A 21,987-nucleotide genomic window follows, 5' to 3' on the forward strand; every position below is an offset into this window, starting at 1 on the left:
AGTTGAAATTTTCACAGATGATGTATTTCTGTTGCTATAACAACAAATACTAAAAACAGAATAAAACAAATATTTAAGTGGGGCTCCCATACAACAAACGTGATTTTTTTGCCGTTTTTTGCGTAATTGTACGGAACCCTTCGTGCGCGAGTCCGACTCGCACTTGGCCGGTTTTTTTATATACCATGGAGACTATATAAGTTTGACGTTGAAAATAACACTTGTACTGCGTGTGCTATCAAACTCTTTGCACTTTTCTTGGTCCAACTCTATCAGTATTATAGTGGGACATAAAACAATAGAAATTAAATAAAATGGAACTAAAAAATTTTTTATACTAAATTGTTGCCATGTTTAAGCATTTTACGTCAAAAATGTGACAGTTACGTAGGAATTGGCGCTCTCAATAATTTTCTACAATTTCTTGTCAGACTATACGTAAGATTTGTATTCTAGATTTAGTTATTATCGATATTTTAACTAAATATCGATATTTTCGATAAAAATCATATAAAAATCGCATAGGTACCTCTCGTTTAAATATATATATTATTTTTAAAATAATATATATATATATATATATATATATATATATATATGTTTATTTTATTGCGTTTCTTTATCGAGTTGTACTTATCGGCTAATACTTTCTTACTTGCTTGGCATAAATATTGTGTATTAAAACAATATTTATTATTAAGTGCTTTATCATTATTATTGGGCTATCATAAAAATAACGTAAAAATACATTTAGATATAAAATTATCGGTAATCGGAAACGCTGGTCTGGTGGCCTAGCGGTAACAGCGTGCGACTTGCAATCCGGAGGTCGCGGGTTCAAACCCCGGCTCGTATATTTTTTTTATACCAATGAGTTTTTCGGAACTTAGGTACGAAATATTATTTGATATTTACCAGTCGCGTTTCGGTGAAGGAAACCATCGTGAGGAAATCGGACTAATCCCAACAAGGCCTAGTTTAGCTAAAGCTAGCAGAGGGGAAACTCGGCCTAGGCAGTAGCTTTAGTAAAAACTAGTACGCCAATTCTTAGGATTCGTTGTCAAGCTGACCCCAGGCTCCCATGAGCCGTGGCAAAATGCCGGGACAACGCGAGGAAGATGATAATATTATCGGTAACGTCGACGTCGACATGCCTTCGACAAACAAAACCGTTTTCTCTGTATATTCGACTCGAGAAAGCCAATATAAATGTACGTATTGACAGTGAAAACATCCGAGATGAGCAAGTAGCGATATTTATTTAGATAATCTTTTACGAAAGTAAATGTTCTAGTAAGTACGTAATCAATGAGAACCTAAGTAAGGAATGTAGGTACTTTTTAGGGTTCCGTACCTCAAAAGGAAAAATCGGAACCCTTATAGGATCACTCGTGCGTCTGTCTGTCTGTCTGTCCGTCTGTCACAGCCTATTTTCTCCAAAACTACTGGACCAATTAAGTTGAAATTTGGTACACATATGTAAGTTTGTGACCCAAGGATGGACATGTAACGTAAACAAATTAATTTTAAACACGGGGGCCACTTTTGGGGGGTAAATGAGAAAATTAAAAAATAAAGTTTGTTAAACTATATCGTGTTACATATCAAATGAAAGAGCTCATTGTGAGAATCTCAAATATATTTTTTATATAATTTTAGGACAAACAGTTTAGAAGTTATTCAAGAAAATAGGCAAAAATGACCATTCCCCCTTTATCTCCGAAACTACTGGACCAAAAATTTTGAAAAAAATACACAAAATAGATCTTTACCTATAGATTACCGGAAAACCTATTAAAAATGTACAGTCAAGCGTGAGTCGGACTTAATTACTAAGTTTTTGATCCGACCCCTACGGGTTTTTTAAAGACATTTCGCATAAAAAATACATTGTTTAAATTGTGTAATGTACGGAACCCTTGGAACGCGAGTCCGACTCGCACTTGGCCGGTTTTTTTCTTAAAATTCTCTACCTTCGTCCAGTGCACAAAGAGCATTCTAAAGTCTAGAAAGGTAAGAAAAACTACAATGTGCAAAACTAATCTGCTGATGCTGCTGAAATGACTGTGCGGTAGTTTTTCCTCAGCTGTAAAGGGTTCGAAACGTCGGGATGTATATTAAATTCAATATACGCGATATATGTAACTATCACGGTAACCGAAGACAATATTAAAACCTTTTAACTTAAAACTTTTTTAAATTTTATTTAATTTGCCATCATGTCCAAAAGAGCTGACACAAGTTACATGACGGCGTCCTAGTCTTGCCCTGCCAATCAGCAGGTCCCGGGTTCGAATCCCCGTAAGGGCATTTATTTGTGTATGAACACACAAATTTGTTTCTGAGTTATGAATGTTTTCTTTATATTAAGTATTTATCTACGTATATCTATTATACAAATCGTCGCCTAATAGTACCAAAAAACAAACATTGATTTATGTAAGATTGTACCATAATATTTATTTATTTATTTTATTTCGTTTATTTAAATGTTCGGTCTGCAGGGTGTGCTCTAAGTGTGAACGGCGACCTGGGGCAACCTCAGCCGGTGTACATGCGCGGCGACCAGTTCGTGGAGGCCACGGGGACCACGGGGCAAGTGCACCTCCGCGAGGGCGAGGAACTCCTCCTTGCCTGCACCGGCGCTGGCAGGACCATCGTGCACCCCAACGCTTTTGTTGTAAACCAAGAAGCCGTAAGTATTTTATTTTTATTTTTCATAGCATTAAGTTATAAAATCTGGCTACGACATATTAAATTAAATTTATGCTTTAAAGTTAAGTAATATGTCGTAGCCAGATGTTAGCATTGATCATTTCATGGAGTGAAAATCTTTTATGAAATGATCGGTTGACCACATCATGAAATAATCATACCTAACCTAACCATATCAAGAAGTGATCAATTTTAAAATGGCATTTCATGAAATGATCAAATCTATGATCTGGCTACTACAGATACATAAACAAATATTTTTTTAAGTCATTTTGGGGTTATACTTTCCTGATGAACTAAGTTTGAAGTCACTACATTACTTTTGTCTGAGGCGCCCGCAGTCGCCACAGTAGACTCTTTTAACATAGGGCGCCAAGGCACTAAGAAGTAAGAACTAACATTAAGAAGTAAGAACTTGCCAATAAGCCAATTACCATTTTTTTTATTCCATAACACAGAACAAAAATCAAAAATCATAGGTGGGTCAAAATTCTTTTCGTTGTCTTTGTTTCTGACCACTGTCACGCTTGTACATTTATGTGTCTTTTATCAACAAAAAAAACGTCGTTCGATACACGTGCGGAAATGTCATTCTTCACTCGTGGCAAGATATCTCGGTTCTCGTAAAGTAATGGCATACTTTCCGCACTAGCATCAAAATGTATCTATTTTATTCTGTTTTTAGTATTTGTTGTTATAGCGGCAACGGAAATACATCATCTGTGAAAATTTCAACTGTCTAGCTATCACTCGTGAGAACGTGAGATACAGCATGGTGACAGACGGACAGACAGACAGAAAGCGTAGTCTTAGTAATAGGGTCCCGTTTTTACCCTTTGGGTACGGAACCCTAAAAACGACCTTAGAACAAATAATAAGTAACTCTCCCACTTTAATATATTTTGAAATCTTTTTATGCAGATTACTTATGTAATGTAATAGAACATTTTTTGCTACGGGCCACCGTTTAAGAGTTATTTACGAAAAATTATAAAAAGGGACCCTAAAACCCTCCCCCCTCCTACCCGTTAACTACACCCCCACCCTCCGGTACTTTTAGTATCTTGTTTAATACAATATTCCCTACAACTATGCCAAAATTTACTTATACACGAATTATTTCTCTTGTATTTCCTTCGTTTAGTGGCATATTGTGTAAATGATGATGAACGTAAGTTAAAAGATTAAAGTGAGAGGGCGGGAGGGTTTAATAATGTATGTCAAGAGCTAAATACTTAACCTTAACTTTGATGCAGGTACCAATACCAACCCGTTACTGACACGGGACCCGAAAGCATAAATATTAAATTTAAGTTTCTTCCCACCTACGTCATTCTAGCCAAGGGGCGTATTTAACTCGATATATAATAGAAGGTGACATAGCTACATGACTAATTTATGTAGTGGCAATTTCATTCATGACTGTACGCCAAAATAAACTACGAGGCAACAAACCGAATTATTAAAATATCATAGTTCGGCCATGAAATTGCTAATCGCCGCAAACCTAGGCAAGCCTAACCTACCTACAGGTAGGGGTTAATTTTGTTGTGCATAGTTTTATAACGTGGTTCGCACGTGGTTCGCGATAGGGCCTCTGGTGTCAAGTAGCGTTACTGATAAATCCACTAATTGGCGCTAGATGTCGACTACGAAAAGTTGCCTTTAAGCATAGAGTAACTTATACTAGAGCGGTACTGTCATTTGGTTTGAAGCAACTGGCTCAAGATTCTCGTAGACCCCAATACAAGTATTATTTGTGAAAATTTTAACAAGAATATTTATTTGCATTGATAAGTATGTTACAATACCTACAATGACAGTAAAGTTCATGTATCTAGCTTGCACGCAAGCATTCTTTATCATCAATAAAATTAGTATAGATGAATATAAAAAAACCTGTACCCGCGACGCAGACAGCCGCAGAATGCCCATGCTAATCGCTCCTACTCAACGACTCGCGAAGGCCCGAAAGTCTCAGTGTTATCGGGCCAAAAATATACAACAAAATTCCTAATGACATTAAATTTACAGAAAGCGATTCAATATTTAATAAAAAACTTAAATGTCTACTCCTTGACCAAGCATGTTACTCTATTGATGATTTTATGAAAGAGATTATTTAAAATATTATTGTATTGACAACTATTGCACGATGATTATTTAAGAAATTGAAAACTTTGACCAATGTATTTTATCAATCATATTTAATTGTATATAACTGTCGTATTTCAAATGTACCTGTGTGACCTGTAAAATATTTTTTACCAATAAATAAACTGAACTGAACTGAACTGATTACACAAAAAAATAAATTTAAATAAATATAAAATGTTAAATAGAACTTCCCCATACTTATCAGTGTAAACAAATAATTCCTGATTTCTGGAATTACGGCACCTATAGCGCGAGAGATGGTGCTACCATGTATACAACTAGGGAAGAAATCAAATTATCAAGCACGTACTGCTCGCCTCTTTATAGTTGATCAAAGCCTTTCATAGATTGCTAAACTAGAGAATATAGGACGGCTCCCGCTGTGGCCGGATGATGGTCTAGTAGCCAAAACGTTAGCCGCGTAAGTTGGATATGCCGACTCGATTCCGGCCTCGGCCACCAGTCCCACCAGAGGGTTTGATCACTTTTTGTCAATTGATCAGTTTGAATACCTAATGTTATGGTTACAGCGAGTCTCCTGTGTGCGCGACAACATAGTCTCCGGAGTGGGATGGCTCAGCGCGCACAGCGAGTTTGTCGGCCTCACGTGCTCCTCCAACAGTCAGTACCTGGCCCTCGCCACCGACCAGCGGTGCTACGGCGACAACCTCGTTGTCGAGTATGCTTTAGATTATATTTATGATATGATATATGTATATAATAAACCTGGATCGACGTAATGACTCTTCTCTACCCAAAAGTTAAAGACATACTGAAACTACCGACATAATTATGTCGCGATTTCGAGCAATAAGTCTTAACTAGAAATTAGCTTCCATTATCCTTCTCTGCTGCCGAAGATAAAAGCTAACTTTTATTCTTCTACATGTGTATGGAATAAATACACTTTATAAAAATAAAAATACGATTTATTTGAAGCACCGTGAGCGTAATCTTCGTAATAGTGAAGATTTAAAAAATAAAGATTAGGTTTAATCTTTCATAGCTTATTATTTCCCGGTACGAGTTAGTTTTATTACAGATTCTTTGTCCTTTGTCTTTGCTCTTGAAAATCGGTTCTCAAATTTCTTCAACTCATTAGTAGATAACTAGCTACCGAAACTATAAGATTGCCAGGCGGCCATCCCATCCATCAAGCTTGTCGCGAGTAGCTGGCGCTGAATGCGTTAAGGTTAAGTGCGTCTTTCCTGAGGGCATCAAAAAATAAAGGGATATTGAAACCTTCTATTTCTTTTAAAGCTGTATGATATTCGTAAAAGCATTAGTAAAATATACCCAAAATCGTGTACAACTTATACAGTATTGTCCACAGAAATGACACCCGTCTTACTGGACGTTTTTGAGCTGTTCGACCCTCGAAATTTCTTGTAATTTTATCGCCGTAGATAAAAATATATAATTGTCGATTTTTAATGATGTAGGAGGCAAACGAGCAGACGACCCGCCTATGGTAAGCGATTACCGTCGCCCATGAACCACCACCACCACAAGGGTTGTAAGTGCGCTGACGTTACTGGCATTTGGACTCATGGAGTACGCTCTTTTCTTGAAGGTCGTATCTGTCCGTAAATACCGCAGGTCATTACACAGCTTGGCGAGGCAGGAAGTATATTTAAGGATTTATATTTTAGGATAGGTTTCGAGGTGTCCGGTGTCTGGCGGCCTCTGCTGTGGTCCTGCTTCGACCAGAGCCGACTGGAAGTGCTGTACGTGTGGTACGAGCAGAAGCCCCAGAACGGGCAGCACCAGACGGGAGTGACGCGCCCCGGCTGGTTAGGTGAGCAAAGCATGAACATTTATAAAATTACTATACCGTAAAATATGTACCTTGCTCCAAAATTCGAAATTTACAATATTTTTTAAAATTACATATGATATTGTGGTAGGTGTGATGGTATTATAATACCGATTTATAGTAGACCATACTATTATCATGTTGTAACACTGATGAGGTTGTGTTGTGATATAGTTTTGATATATAAAAACGGTTTGAGCATGGTTACCAACGAGAAGCAGGCACATTTTACGGTATTAACGTGGGTAGCTGGGTTGCGATAAGTTATAGGTAAGGATGGTATCCAATACATGCCAATACTTAATAATCCTAATGGATTAATAATTGAGTTATAAACTTGCAATAGTTACTGCTCAGAGAAATGCGAGACTTAAGTGGCAGTGGGCAGGTCACATTGCTCGCAGAACCGATGACCGATGGGGCAGAAAGGTTCTTGAGTGGCGACCGCGAACCGGAAAACGCAACAGGAAAAGACCCACAACAAGATGGTCCGACGATCTGGTTAAGGTCGCGGGGAGCCGATGGATGAGAGCAGCGCAAGAGCGGTCGTTGTGGAGATCCCGGTTGATATGATGAAGATGATGAGTTACTGCGAGGGCAGGTGCTACCTCCCTGAGTACGTCCAATGATGCGGGCAGACAGGTGTCCAGACCAGACATACTCTTCATAAAATTCACGAAATGTCTCTTAAAAGTCTCAAATGTCGGGATGCCAGTGCCCCATGTTTCGAAAATTATGAAATAATAGTGTAGGTACAATATGTCGCGACCACGACCAGTGAAACCTGTGTCGAAACATCGGTAAATAAAGGTAACAAAATAAATTCGCGATAGACCCGATTGTAAATGTGATTTAATTACTATCCTATGCGCATAGGTATCTAACTTTTAAAGTTAAATTTATGTAATTATATTTTTAATTTCAAGCGCTTTAAGCAAGAAATACGATAAAAACATAACCTAGAGTTTCACGGTCTAACATTAATTAGAAGAGGCAAATTCCAATTTAAGTACAAATTGTGACATCAAAATGATAATATATCTAAATGATGCCAGTTGCCCGTGCGTCTCGTCGGGCCAATTATGAGCTCGGCAATCATCATTTAGATATCATTTTGATGTGACAATGTAAACTTGAATTGGCCTCTAACTCAGCGTAATGACTAATGATAACGAGCTTGCAGACTTTGTTTGTTTTGTTGTTAGATGTAAAAGAAAACGCCTCTTGAGTCTTGACTTGACGCAATTATTCTTAATGGAAGTAATTAAAATCGTGCACGAATTCTAAATATGTCGTTTATCAAAGTTGTTTGTTTTTATTATGGAGTTCCCTGAGCCAGAAGGCGAAAAATCTCATATATCATGTTTTTCTAAGAGGCGTTGATATTCGTAGACGTGGAAAAAATATATGTAGTTCTTGACTATATTATCTTTAACAACATAGCTTCCGATACACGAATTATGAAACTTCGCTCGATACAATTAATTCCCAAAGTAACCTCTAACTCTGACTTTTAATCCTACTTTACTCGGTTATTTATTATGTGATACTATAAACAAAAAAAGAAGAAAAAACAATCTTAACATAAATAGTAATTTCATAGCTTTAGAATTTCGATATTGTAAGGTAACGTTTTTAAAATAAATAAAAACCGACAAAATTCGATCAAAATTGACACTTGGCGTGTATGTTCTTTCCCGTTCTTTCTTGCGAAATGTGACAAAGACAGCGGCAAACCGATGGAACGGCCTTAAAATACGTAGGTACTATCAACCTCAGAAGTAGCGGATCAGACTACGCGTCAAATGTTCTCTAACAGCAATAAGAGATATGACTTTATGCGCCACTTGCACCATCCCACTAACCCGGGGTTAAGCGGTTATACCGTTAACCCAGTGTCAAATTGTCCTGGTAATCATGGTAACTCCAGGTTTAACCGGTTAACCCCGGGTTAGTGAATGGTGCAAGTGGCCCTATATGTTGAACACAGGCCACTAATCCTAGGATTGGGATTCTATGATGTAGAACAATTAGTGATCCTCCACACGAGCGTTTTTTCAACGCGCGTTAAAAAAGCGCTTGAATCTGCCCGCACGGTAAATTCGATTTATAGACCAAGGCTTAAAGTTGAAAATCCAACAACGCTTGATAATAAGCGCTACCGCCATCGTGTTGCCATTTTGTGTCATTCAAACGCTTTTTTACGCGCGTGGAATAAGCGCTCGTGGTAACAGTTACTTTTGATCGTGAATTGTACAAATTTATTAACTAAAAGTATTTCAGGGTGGCAGATACTTTTTCATGCGCGTTTTTCATCTGCTATACTATGTATTGATGATGACAGTACCTAAGTATTTTTTAATGTTATTGTATCAATATGTATAATATATGTAACTATTCTGCTACAGCTGTAAGCCACATCGCTAAAGCATCATGTTAAGTACTGACAAATAAAACCGGCCAAGTGCGAGTCGGACTCGCGCACGAAGGGTTCCGTACCATTACGGAAAAAGACAGCAATAAAATCACGTTTGTTGTACGGGAGCCCCATTTAAATATTTATATTATTCTGTTTTTAGTATTTGTTGGTATAGCGGCAACAGAAATACATCATCTGTGAAAATTTCAACTGTCTAGCTATCACGGTTCATGAGATACAGCCTGGTGACAGACGGACAGACGGACAGCGGAGTCTTAGTAATAGGGTCCCGTTTTTACCCTTTGGGTACGGAACCTTAAAAAGCAATACAAAAACCAATTTTTGTTAAACCATACAAACATCGATTTGACAAACCTATTTATTCACAGTGGGCGGAATGTACCCCGGTGTCACGGGGGGCATTGATCTCCACTACACGCAGGCCCAGCAAGTGGTGACCATCGCGCAGCTGGTCGGCCAGGAGCTGGCCGAGAAGTACATCAGCGTGGACCGCGTGTACCTGGCGCGGGGACACCTGGCCGCCAAGACCGACTACGTGTTCGCCACGGGACAGCGGGCCACCTTCTTCTTCGTGAACGCCGCGCCGCAGTGGCAGCCCTTTAACAATGGGAACTGGGATTGGCTTGAACAGGTTACCCATCCACAACCATTATTCAATACATTACGATAAGTTATTTAGAGGGGCTAACGCAAAATCGTACTTTTTATATTAGATTTTTACGCGTTTCAATCAAATGCAAATGCCATGAAAAAAAATCACTCGGAATCTAAACTAGGTATATATATAGTTAATAGTGTAGGTACGACCCCACCGTACTGAGGGGTACTATTAGTTATTCTGTGACTGAGGTACAAACGTTAAGGGGCTCCGCGGTTTTTGAGAAAATTTGAGTCGTTATTCCTAAATTTGCACTGCATATAGAATTATAAGACAAACGACGACTATTTGGTCTTTCAATTTTTTATATCCATTCTGATCAGCCGGATTACTTAGTTACCTACTTTTTTCATGTTTTCGATACTCTATTGCTGTGAATGATATACGAAATCTACATATTTGGGTTCGTCTTTGCCGTCACTAAGACAGGTTGGTCTGCAGGTCGAAGATTTTAATTTTAAACTAATTAACACAAAAGGCCAGAAAACCAGTTTTTTTGGCCTAAAATTGTTCAACTGATGCCAAATATCTTAAAGACAAATGATCTTTGAAGTAAATATGGGATACTATAATTATATAAAGCCGTTGCTTTTAATATGATAATGATAAGCTACAAACTATGGGATTTAAATCGAAGGTCATCGGCGTCAGGGAGCCCCTTAAATTGCTCCCATACTGAATTTTGACGCCCGTTTCACTCTCTGGGGATCAATTTTGGAAAAAAAGCTAAGTCTTGTACCAGGTTATACATTGTCCGTATGTATTCCATCCTAGTTATCTCAGCCCTTAGTGCAAGACTAGCAACAAACATACACCAACTTGAATCCCGATTATCTTCTCGATAAAAAATCGCCATAAAAAATTGTGTTCACAGAACGCCCGTGCGCGCATCGCCGAGGCCGGGTACAACACGACCGTGTACACGGGCACGTTCGGCGTGAGCGTCGTGCGCGACGCCAACAACAATCACCACGAACTGTATCTGTACACGGACGCCAACAACAATAAGCAGCTGCCCGTACCCCGATACTTTTATAAGGTAAACAACAATAGTATTTTATACAATCGTGATATAATAGAAAGCTTTTCAGTCGAGTACCGTGTTTAAACAACGAAGCTTGCTGAGTTGCTTAAGTTAAGGTACGAGATTGAAAAGCTTGATTATATCACTATTGTATACAATACTTTTTCTACGAGACAAAAAAATTATACTTTCAACTAGTAGAACCATATAGAATAGAATAGAATAGAATAGAATAGAATAGAATAGAATAGAATAGAATAGAATAGAATAGAATAGAATAGAATGGAATAGAAATAATTTATAGGTAAACAAACCAAAAGTATACAGTTAAGATACGAGGCCCTGGTACCTGCTCCTTGCTAAATTCAATTTTAAGACAGTTTTTTTCTCGATTTTGGCCACCGTTGCCTATGGAGACTAACCAGCAACGCTAAGCGGTTGGATGTTGCTATATGAAGGGTGCCACATGCGCGATTCTGACTTATAAAGCAATTGTTTCTACTCCAACATAAAATAAATAGTAGATTGTTAACCAAGGGATGAAAGGCACTCATTCCTGCCGAGGTATTTTGGCGGTCGAACGCAGTGAGTTAAACACTCTACTTTTCATTTCGAATACTAGGAAAGTAAAATGCGTGTGTTTTTTAGGGTTCCGTACCCAAAGGGTAAAAACTGGACCCTATTACTAAGACTACGCCGCGCCGTCCGTCTGTCCGTCTGTCCGTCTGTCCGTCTGGCCGTCTGTCCGTCTGTCTGTCACCAGTCGTGATAGCTAGACAGTTGAAATTTTCACAGATGATGTATTTCTGGTGACGCTATAACAACAAATACTAAAAAACCGACCTAGTGCGAGTCGGACTCGCGCACGAAGGGTTCCGTACCATTACGGAAAAAACAGCAAAAAAAATCACGTTTGTTGTATGGGAGCCCCATTTAAATATTTATATTATTCTGTTTTTAGTAATCTAAAATCGCATGCGCGTTGCAAAGTCTGCACCACCTTACGGCCTTACTTTATGTGTAGGTATTCTACGAGCCATCATTACGCCGAGGCACCGCTTTCATCGGAATCAATGACATTTTCGCGTCCGAGGAAGATGTTCGTGCGTGGACGTTCTGCAGCGACCGCTGCCGGAACAACCCCGACTTCGAGTGGCTGCACTGGCAGCCTGACCGCATCGACATTGGCTACAGCTTCTGCTGCGAGGTCGACGACTTCCGCAGGACTGTGCCCCATTTGCCGCCCTTCCAAGTCGATGGTCTTTTGTTTTAAACAGCGGCTATCGAAATGTTCAATAAAGTTACCTACTTATTCTGCCATAGTGACGTGACTGCCATATTTTATTGTATTTATTTGGAGATCCAAGAGCTGTGATATTTAACATTCTAAGTAATTATAAACTGAAATAGATATCATACACTAAAGAAAAAGTGACCAAGCACACCGGTAGCAGAGGCGGGAATCGAACCCGCGTCTTCAGCTTACGCGGCTAACGTCGTGACAATAGACCACTATAGGCCACGGGTTCGATTCCTGCCTCGGCCACCGCAACTGGTCCCAACTCGAGAAAAGTGGGACATTGCTTATTTCGCTACAAAAAATAAGTTAAAAATTACTTGCATTGAAATAAGTTCAATTTCAACACTCCAACGATGGACCGCCTCTATGTCCCGTTGTAGCTCCTCGCGATCCCTTTGCCTTTGGATCAGTTTAATCAATTTTCACATCATCAGCGAATATTAGCAATGTGAGGTAGATCGTTTATCAGCAGCACGAAAAGAAAAGGACCCAAGTTAGACCCCTGACTGATACCATTGAGTAACTTATACTAGAGCGGTACTGTCATAGTAAATTTTGTAACCCCAGTAAATTCACTGCCATCTGTCGACACACTTTAAAACTAAAAATAAATATTTATAAAAATACGATAAAATGTATTTAAATATGGATAAATGATTTTTTTTATTTGCATTTATTATTTTTATGATTTTGACCCATGTTCTTTCACTGGTATGCGTTAAAATTATAAATAACAAACGAAACCGTCAACGCCCTCTATACGAGTGTAGGCCAAAACTAGTGGCGCCCTCTGATCGAGAATCAAATTTTCGTTATTTTCGAGGCACGTTTTTTCCTTAGACTGTATCCATCTATTACGGAGTTATATCTATCTTTGCTGATACCAAAGCGCGTGTGGTAGCTTTCTGAAACGTAAGGAGTGTAAGGACCTAAGGACCATACTTAACGTACTGTTATCGATCGGATATAATTCGCAAAAAGTTCAAAAAATATACATATATACATACTTTATTCATGCAGGCCTAGCAACAAGCACTTACCTCTGAATGGTGAATAATATCTTACATGATTTTACTTAATTAACAGAAATACAGTGGTACTACGTAAACGAAATAAATAACTAGCTTAAATCTAAAATAGGCCCTTGAGGCATTGTACCAAGGATGCTGGCGGCATTTCCCCGCTGTATCGCAATGCTGATACGTTGTGCGAGAAAGCCGCCAGCTCTTCGGTCACCAGTTACGTCAACCAGACGCTTATTACAATATATCTTACATATATAATTATCTTAAGCTAATTATCAGAGCAATTTATTGATGTTAATATTATTCCATAATAATATTGAATTATTATACAGATCAAATTTCACTAAGAATTTCACAAAAAGATCGTCAAACATTTTTTTTTAATAAAAAATACTAGTCTAGAATGTTTCTAGAATAAAATCTAAATGTCAAAAAAAATCACAACAAAAGAAGTACATACATTTGATTATCCATTTCCTCATCATTAATCAAATTTATATATATTTAATATTAGGTAGAATAAATAATTAATCATTTCGTATCAAAATTAATCCGACGTTGTTTTGTCGTTCATATGTAGTCTAGAAATAAGTTTCCGCTTTACATAATTCTTAAATTTATTATTTGATAATTCAGTAATATGGTTTAGAAGTTTATTATACTTCTAAAATCTTACACAATTACCCATGAATGAGTTTTTAATTTTATAGAGCCCAGTGAAGAGCACTGCGAGCTTATGTTTATTTGTAGTATTTATATTATGAATGTATAAGTTTTTGGAACTTGTGTACGAAATATCATTTGATATTTACCTGCCTGCCTGCTGCCTTTCGGTGAAGGAAAACATCGTGAGGAAACCGGACTAATCCCAATAAGGCCTAGTTTCCCCTCCGGGTTGGAAGGTTAGATGGCAGTCGCTATCGTAAAAACTAGTGTTACGTCAATTCTTGGGATTAGTTGTCAAGCGGACCCCAGGCTCCCACGAGTCGTGGCAAAATGCCGGGATAACGCGAGGAAGAGGAAGATATTATCAATTATGAATGTCACATTTTTTCCTAAAATTTACAATATTTTCATGTACATACAGAATATTCTCATAAATGTATTGACAGTGCACTGTCATTATGTCAATTTCCTTAAATTAAGTGAGTCTCTATGACTCTCATTTTATATTTTGCTCGAATAGCCCTCATCTGCAGAACAAAAATGGTATTTATCTCTGAAGCACCACCCCACAGTAAAATACCATATTACATAATGCTATGGAAGTAACTAAAATATACTAATCGAGCTGTTTTCACATCAGTTAACTGACGGATTTTGCTTACTGCAAAAGCTGCAGAACTCAGTCTATTCGAAAGAGTAGCAATATGGGGACCCCACTGGAGTTTAGAATCTAAAGTTATACCAAGAAAAACTGTACTATCGACTAATTCCAATACCTCATCCTTTACAATGACACTTGTTTGCACATTTCTTACGTTACTACTATTAGTCTTTTTCTCATTTAACAATAAATTATTAACATTGAACCGATTTACTACTTTTCAAATAGCATTGTTTACATCACTGTAAGCTTGTTGCTGTCGTTTGACTTAAAATAAGGTATCGTCTGCAAACAATACTAATATAATATCATGGTGGTTCTATACAAGGAATGGCAAGTCATTTATGTAGATAAGGAACAGAAAATATTGACCCCTGTAGTACCGCTCTCCATTCATATCGACCCTTTGTATTCTACCATTTAAGTAGGACTTAAGTAAATTCAGTGCCGATCCTCTAACCCCATAATAGCGTAGTCTCCTGATTTATAAGCCTGGGTGTAAACCCCGTAGCACCTTAGTCTTAAAAGAAGAACGACGTCATTTTCTACCATCGGGTTCGATCGCGAAAGCTTTTTGAAAATCCAGATAGACGACGTTCACTTGAGCTTTCCTATCCAGCTCACGTGACAAAATATGGGTCAACGTGAGCAGGTTTGTGGCCACCGATCTTCTGGGGAGAAATGCATGCTGTGTACTGGTGGTGTAAGGCTGACATTGAGGGAGCAGTTTGCAATGTGTCGCCGATTCGAAAACTTTAGTCAGGGCGTTCAAAATTGCAACGGGACTATTAGTTCTAGACTTAAGTTTAGATCCTTTCTTTGGAATCGGCGTTACCCTCGATATTTTCCAGTCAGTTGGGTATACCCCAGAATGAAGAATGAGGTTGAAAATGAACTCTATCGGACCCACAGGAAGCAATACAACCCTTGAGCACAAAAGCCGGTATCGCATCCGGTCCAAGCGCCGAACTAGGTTTTAGTTTTTTTACTGCGTTCCTTACGTTACTTAATATTATAAATGCGAAAGTCTGTCTGTCTGTCTGTCAGTCTGTCTGTCTGTGTGTTCCCTCTTCAGGCTTAAACCGCTGAATCGATTTAGATGAAATTTGGCATAGAGATAGGTCGAGTCCCTGAGAAGGACATAGGATAGTTTTTATCCCGAAAATCATCCCTTAAGAAAGTAAAAAGCGGGGTGGAATTGAGATAATTAATGAAGTGTCTGCTAATTTGTGTGCATAATATGCTCAAATTGAATAATTGCTATAAGATACTAGTACTTGTAATCTTAGTAATTTAAGTCTAAGTAAGTGAAAAGTGTAAGTATAAGTCTTTTCTCTTGTTTATACATTTATATGATATTGTATTAGTTGGTATACTATTGTTTTGATTATGTACAACTACTAGGTACTACAAGTTTGCACTATTTATCATTACTTTTTAATTGTACCTCGATATGTGAATTAGGAAACTATAGGTCTATAAAAAATCAATTTGTAGCTATTAGCGAAGTTGCTTATGTTTACTTTAAGACTGTTTGTTTCTCAATAAATTAAAAAAAAAAATTCCTCCAGGCGCTATTCTTACTCTAGCTGGGGTTACTAAGTCCACGCAGATGAAGTCGCGGGCAAAAGCTAGTTCTTAGTAAAAACCCCTGAAATCGATACACCGCGCGTCGACTGGCAAGCATTGCGCTGGCTACACGTGGGTCTAGGACAGGTTCATCAGGTAGAAAAATGGAGCCGAAGTGAGACGCGGACGCAAATATTGCAATTATAAAATTTTCTACATATTAACAGTATGCAAATCATATAAAATAGATATATGTCTATACCTAACACCATATAAAAAAGTACCTAACAACATTCTTACATTTTAGGCACATTTATAAAATAATACTAATACTAGTGATTAAGTTTTATGTAGTTCAATATTATACAATGTTGATAAATACATAACTGTTAAACTTAAACATATTAAATTGTTAAGAATATTACACAACATTACCGTAACACATTGTTTAAAAATAAAAATAAAATAAAAAAATTGTTTATTAAAAGAAAGTTTAAGTAAGTGAAAAGTGTAAGTATAAGTATTTTCTCTTGTTTATACATTTATATGCTATTGTATTAGTTGGTATACTATTGTTTTGATTATGTACAACTACTAGGTACTACAAGTTTGCACTATTTATCATTACTTTTTAATTGTACCTCGATATGTGAATTAGGAAACTATAGGTCTATAAAAAATCAATTTGTAGCTATTAGCTAAGTTGCTTATGTTTACTTTAAGACTGTTTGTTTCTCAATAATAAAAAAAAATAAAAAAAAGATTTCAAAATTACAACAGGCTCAGTGGTCCCACACTAGGCTAGGCCTGTATCGTGGTGACCGCTCTACAGATTTACTACATAATAGTATCCTCTAAAAGTCTAAACTAAACTAAAGTAAGTCTCTTATCTTACAGTTCTTACATTGAATGAAATGAAATGAAATGAGATACATGCAAAACTAATACTAACATTATACTTACTAACAATTGTTACATTACAATTTCAAGAGCGTACCAGAAAATCATGATGTGTGTCATGTGTGTGTGAGTATGATGTGTATAAGTGTAGTGATTGTGTCTGATGTCATTCAGTGCCTGTACGAGCGAGCCTGAAGGATTATTATGGAGTATAATTTAGACAACTCGTTTCATTATTTGCTCAGTTTTATGGTAGTTCTGGCTATTTAACCAGTTGAAAAGTTTTCTCTTGGCTTCGGATAGGGATGCGTTCTTAATGTCACAATATTAAGAACGCGAACTATGTTAAGAAGATCGACACGAATGGTAATTAAATATTACACATAAAATCCAGAATATTCAGTAAGGAAATCACTCTTCATAGTTAATATAGATGTTATGTTTATAGTTGCTGTTTTCTGAAATATTTTTCTTACTGCACCCATGTTCGAGAATTTTTGTTTTGCCCTATGGTTGACTGGTAGTCAATGCCTTAACTTAAGGCATTAAGTCCGCAATTTGTACTTATTTTACTGTGCAATAAACTTTAAATTAAATAATCAATGACGTATATAAATGAAATCTAGGTGATAAGCCAAATCAGACATTAATCCATACCCCAACCAAATTAATCAATCATTACTTTAATATTGTTCATGATTGATGAATCTATATTTGATAAATATTGTTTTCGGGACTTATGAAATAAAAATTACGTAGGTAGTATGTACAGTCAGCAATATTATACTATTTGCTTAGCACCTCTGCATATATACAAACTTCTATCTCTTCGTCTATTTTAACTCTAGTAAATATTTCATCAGCCGAATTTTCCAGTTTGTGCATTCAGTTCCGTTGTGGTTCCGTCAAACACGGGTAATCGCTATTACTCATTTTGCCACTTACTTGTACCAACTTGTACATATCTTGCCGCTTACTTTCATTCACACGATCCCGCTACCATATTAAATTATAGACAGACGCAGGGTACATAATATATATTTAAATTAAACCATCATAACATAAACTGAAAATAAATATCATATACGAAGGAAAAAATGACCAAAGCCTCCAGTGTCCAGAGCTGGAATCGAACCAGCGTACCCCGTTTACCGGACAGGTGCCTAAACCGCTCGGCTATCCGGCTACGGTGGCATGAGTCGAAATTTCCAAGTATATGACAATTCCCGAAGGCTTGTGGCGCGTGTGATATTTATTTTCAGTTTATAGTTTAAATAGTAGTGTGTCTACTTGAAAAACCACAAATTAAAATATTTTCATAGAAAATAATTTAATTTGTTCTTAGAGCATCATAACATAACTAACTAACTAACTAACTAACTCCGCTGGCTCAGCGACCCGAAGTGAGTCTTGGCCTCCGATACGAGTTGGCGCCAACACGCCCTGTTTTGTGCGATCTCCTCCCAGTTTTCTGCTTGCAGGGCGCGTAGATCTTTCTCAACTTGGTCTCTCCAGCGGTACTTAGGACGACCTGCTGGGCGTCGACCTATGTGGCGTCCAACGTAGGCCCTTTTTGCTGCCCTATCGCCTGTCATTCTCTCGAGATGCCCAAGCCAGCGGAGTCTTGCTGACTTGGTTTCGCCGATGATGTTTGGTTCAGAGACCAGGTTTTCTATCTCCTGATTTTTCCGGATTCTCCAGCTACCATCTTCTCTTTGTGTTGGCCCCAAGATCTTTCGGTATATTTTTCTTTCAGCGACAAGGAGCTGATTTTCTTCCTTCAGAGTAAGTGTCCAACATTCGCAACCATACATCAAGATCGGTCTAATAACGGTTTTGTAGACACGAATCTTGGTTTTCCGGCGCATAATCTTGGACACCAATATTTTGTGAAGGGCCGCCGCGCATCTGAGGGCACTTTGGATGCGAAGTTCAATGTCCTCTTTTCTGCAGTGTGTGTCATTAATAATGCAGCCCAGGTATTTGAAATTTTTCACTCCTTTGTACGAGACACCATCGACAACTAAGTTCTCTCTTTGCTCCAAAGTGTTCCTGCGCCTCCGCATTTGTAAATATTCCGTCTTCTCTTGGTTAATTTTGAGACCGACCGTCGAACCTTCCTCCGTCAATACCCTTGCTTTCTCCGTGACGGTTACGCTGTCCTCTCCCAGAAGAGCAAGATCATCTGCGTACCCAATGATCTTATGCAGGCCGTTTAACTCCACTCCGCCGTCCAGTATTTCTACCTTCCTGATGACGTATTCAAGTACTAGGTTAAACAGTATGGGTGACAGCGCATCTCCTTGTTTAAGACCAGTAATGACTTCAAACTCGTCCGTCAACCCTCCTCCCACTTTGACTCGCATTCGACTTGTACCCGTGGCGACCACAATCATTCTTACGAGTTTGTCTGGGATTTTAAAATTCCGGAGTATGGAGAAGAGCGCCTGCCTGTCTATACTGTCGTAAGCTTTGGCAAAGTCCACGAATAGAGAGTGTATTTCCATCGCATATTCCCATTTCTTTTCCATGAGCTGTTTGAGGAGGAAGATTTGGTCAACTGTGCTCCGATTACGCCGAAATCCACACTGATAGTCTCCAAGGATTTGCTCTGCGTATTTCTCTAATCGGGCCAGCAGCACATACGAAAGTACTTTATACGCCGTTGGGAGTAGTGCTATTCCTCTGTAGTTAGAGCACTTCTTCTTACACCCCTTCTTGTGTAAAGGACAGATGACTCCTACGTTCCATTCGGTTGGTTGTCGTTCATGTTGCCATATAAGAAGCAGGAGTTCGTAAAGACGGGATTGTATTGACCCACCTCCATACTTCCAGAGTTCACCAGCCAGTCCATCGATGCCAGGTGCTTTATTATTTTTAAGACGCATGATAGCTTTTCTAACTTCCTCAAAGCCCAGGGGTTCTTCGTTTTCGCTATCGGTGGACGGTTCACAGTCCTGTATATGATTAGCGGTTAACGGGCAATTTAAAAGATTCTGGAAATATCTCCTCCACATATTTTGAATTTCCGTAGGGTCCGATATCAGGTTTCCATCGTCGTCTTCGAGTAATTGGGTGGTGGGTTGGTATCCTTTACGAATGGTTCTGATTTCTTGGTAGAATTCACGTGCGCCACTTATACGGTTCAGGGTTTCCATACCTCTCACAGTATTCTCTAAATGATTCCGCTTTGCTTGTTTTAGTACTCTACGACAGTTAATTTTGGCGTCATTATGCTTTTCTTTCCATTGGTCATCTTGCTCTGCCAACATTTTATACTTACGCCTTTCTTCTATGACCAGATCGCATGCCTTTGTCCACCATTTCCGTCGTTTTCGAGGTTTACGCCTTCCTAGGATTTTCAGACTAGCCTCTCTTACGATATCTCTTGTCTGGTCCCATGCGGCATCAATATCCTCCAAGTTATCAAGGGATTCGAACCTGTTTCTAAGTTCCAGTCTGAACTGTTGTAGTATATTCTCGTCTTTTAGTGATGTTGTGTTAATCTGGGGCCGATCGGTTGTGTGTCTGGGTTTTCTGAGGTTTTTGATTCTGAATTTCATTTTGATACCTAGAAGGTAATGGTCGCTATCGCAATCCGCGCCTCTGAAGGTCCTGACGTCTTCTATCGTACTCTTATGTCTACTATCTATAAGAACGTGGTCAATCTGGTTGATTGTTCATAACATACATAACCCAATAAGGCCTACTGTCCACGACACGTAGCTGCATAGACGCTGCATGAATACGCAGTGCAGCTGCCATGCAGCCCGGCGTACAGACGTTGTCCACGAAGCGTAGCGTAAGCGTATCGTAGCCTACATTTCCTTTCATTCGTGAGAATGTCGTCCAACGATGAAGACGTTATTTACAAAAACTCAACGTGCTATTCCTTGCGATGCAGCCCGGCGTATGACATGCAGTACGCCCAGCGGCGTGAAGCTTGCATGCAGCGTCGCTGACGCGACGTTGCCGCTGCGTCGACAGAGTTGTGCGGTTTTGTAGGTATGTAGGCTGCAAGCAAGCGTACAGCAAGCGTACAATGACGAGTACGCGTCTATGCAGATACGCTTCCGTGTACAGTAGGCCAGAGTTGTGCGGTTTTGTATGTAGGAAGCAAGCAAGCGTACAATGACGAGTACGCGTCTATGCAGCTAGCAGCTACGCTTCCGTGGACAGTAGGCCTAACAGATATTCATTTTGTAATGCTGTAACGCTTGACATAATAGAACTCTAGTGAGGATTCATAATTTCTATATTGATAAATAAAATGCAAAGAGGTAAGTCCCCGGGTCATGACGGCCTTAGCATTGAGCATTTTAAAAATGCTGGTGTGCACCTGCCGCGTGTACTTTCAATGCTATACAGTTTGTGTTTGAGCCATTCTTATTTACCTGCAGCTTTGATGCGAACAATTGTTGTGCCTGTTACCAAAAACAGAACTGGAGACCTCTCTGACAAAGACAACTATCGGCCCATCTCGCTTGCAACAACCGCTGCAAAAGTACTCGGCGGTCTGCTGGACACAGCTCTTGATAAGTACCTGAAAATACAGGATGCGCAGTTCGGTTTTCGAGCTGGGCTATCCACCGAAAGTGCTATTCTGTGTCTAAAGCACACTGTCGGGTATTATACAGAAAGGAAGACTCCAGTATTTCCTGTTTCCTCGATTTATCAATAGCGTTAATTATGACATTTTGTGGCAAAAGCTAAAGGAAACAGGCACACCGGCGGTATACACAAATATACTGAGATACTGGTACCAAAATCAATTGAACCAGGTGAGATGGGCGGATAGTATGTCTACAGAGTATAAGCTTGAGTGTGGTGTGAGGCAAGGAGGGCTTACGTCTCCCAAGCTTTTTAACCTACCTATATGTAAACAAGCTGATAGACGAACTGAGTAGCACATATACAGGCTGCTATATACATGGTGTTTGTGCCAATAATCTTAGCTATGCGGACGATATGGTGCTGCTGAGTCCGTCTATCAGTGCCCTTAGGAAACTGCTTGCGGTTTGCGAGACGTATGCTGAGACTCATGGATTGCAGTACA

The 21,987-nt window shown here is 38.8% G+C and overlaps 2 protein-coding genes across 2 annotated transcripts in view; both read left to right on the plus strand.

Moving 5' to 3' along the window:
* Positions 1-21,987, plus strand: part of LOC134741613 (eye-specific diacylglycerol kinase) — a 329,906-nt gene that overhangs the window by 103,169 nt on the left and 204,750 nt on the right. The gene's annotated exons all lie outside the window — the stretch shown is intronic.
* The window catches only part of LOC134741808 (uncharacterized), a 31,835-nt gene that overhangs the window by 1,106 nt on the left and 8,742 nt on the right, over positions 1-21,987 (plus strand). The window contains exons 2-7 of the mRNA XM_063674705.1: positions 2,505-2,695; positions 5,403-5,551; positions 6,525-6,670; positions 9,497-9,759; positions 10,661-10,825; positions 11,835-12,080. Coding sequence (XP_063530775.1) covers positions 2,505-2,695; positions 5,403-5,551; positions 6,525-6,670; positions 9,497-9,759; positions 10,661-10,825; positions 11,835-12,080 — 1,160 coding nt within the window. The remainder of the gene's footprint in view (positions 1-2,504; positions 2,696-5,402; positions 5,552-6,524; positions 6,671-9,496; positions 9,760-10,660; positions 10,826-11,834; positions 12,081-21,987) is intronic.

The sequence above is a fragment of the Cydia strobilella genome, chromosome 5 (assembly GCF_947568885.1).
Source record: "Cydia strobilella chromosome 5, ilCydStro3.1, whole genome shotgun sequence".
NCBI classification, from domain to species: Eukaryota; Metazoa; Arthropoda; class Insecta; order Lepidoptera; family Tortricidae; genus Cydia; species Cydia strobilella.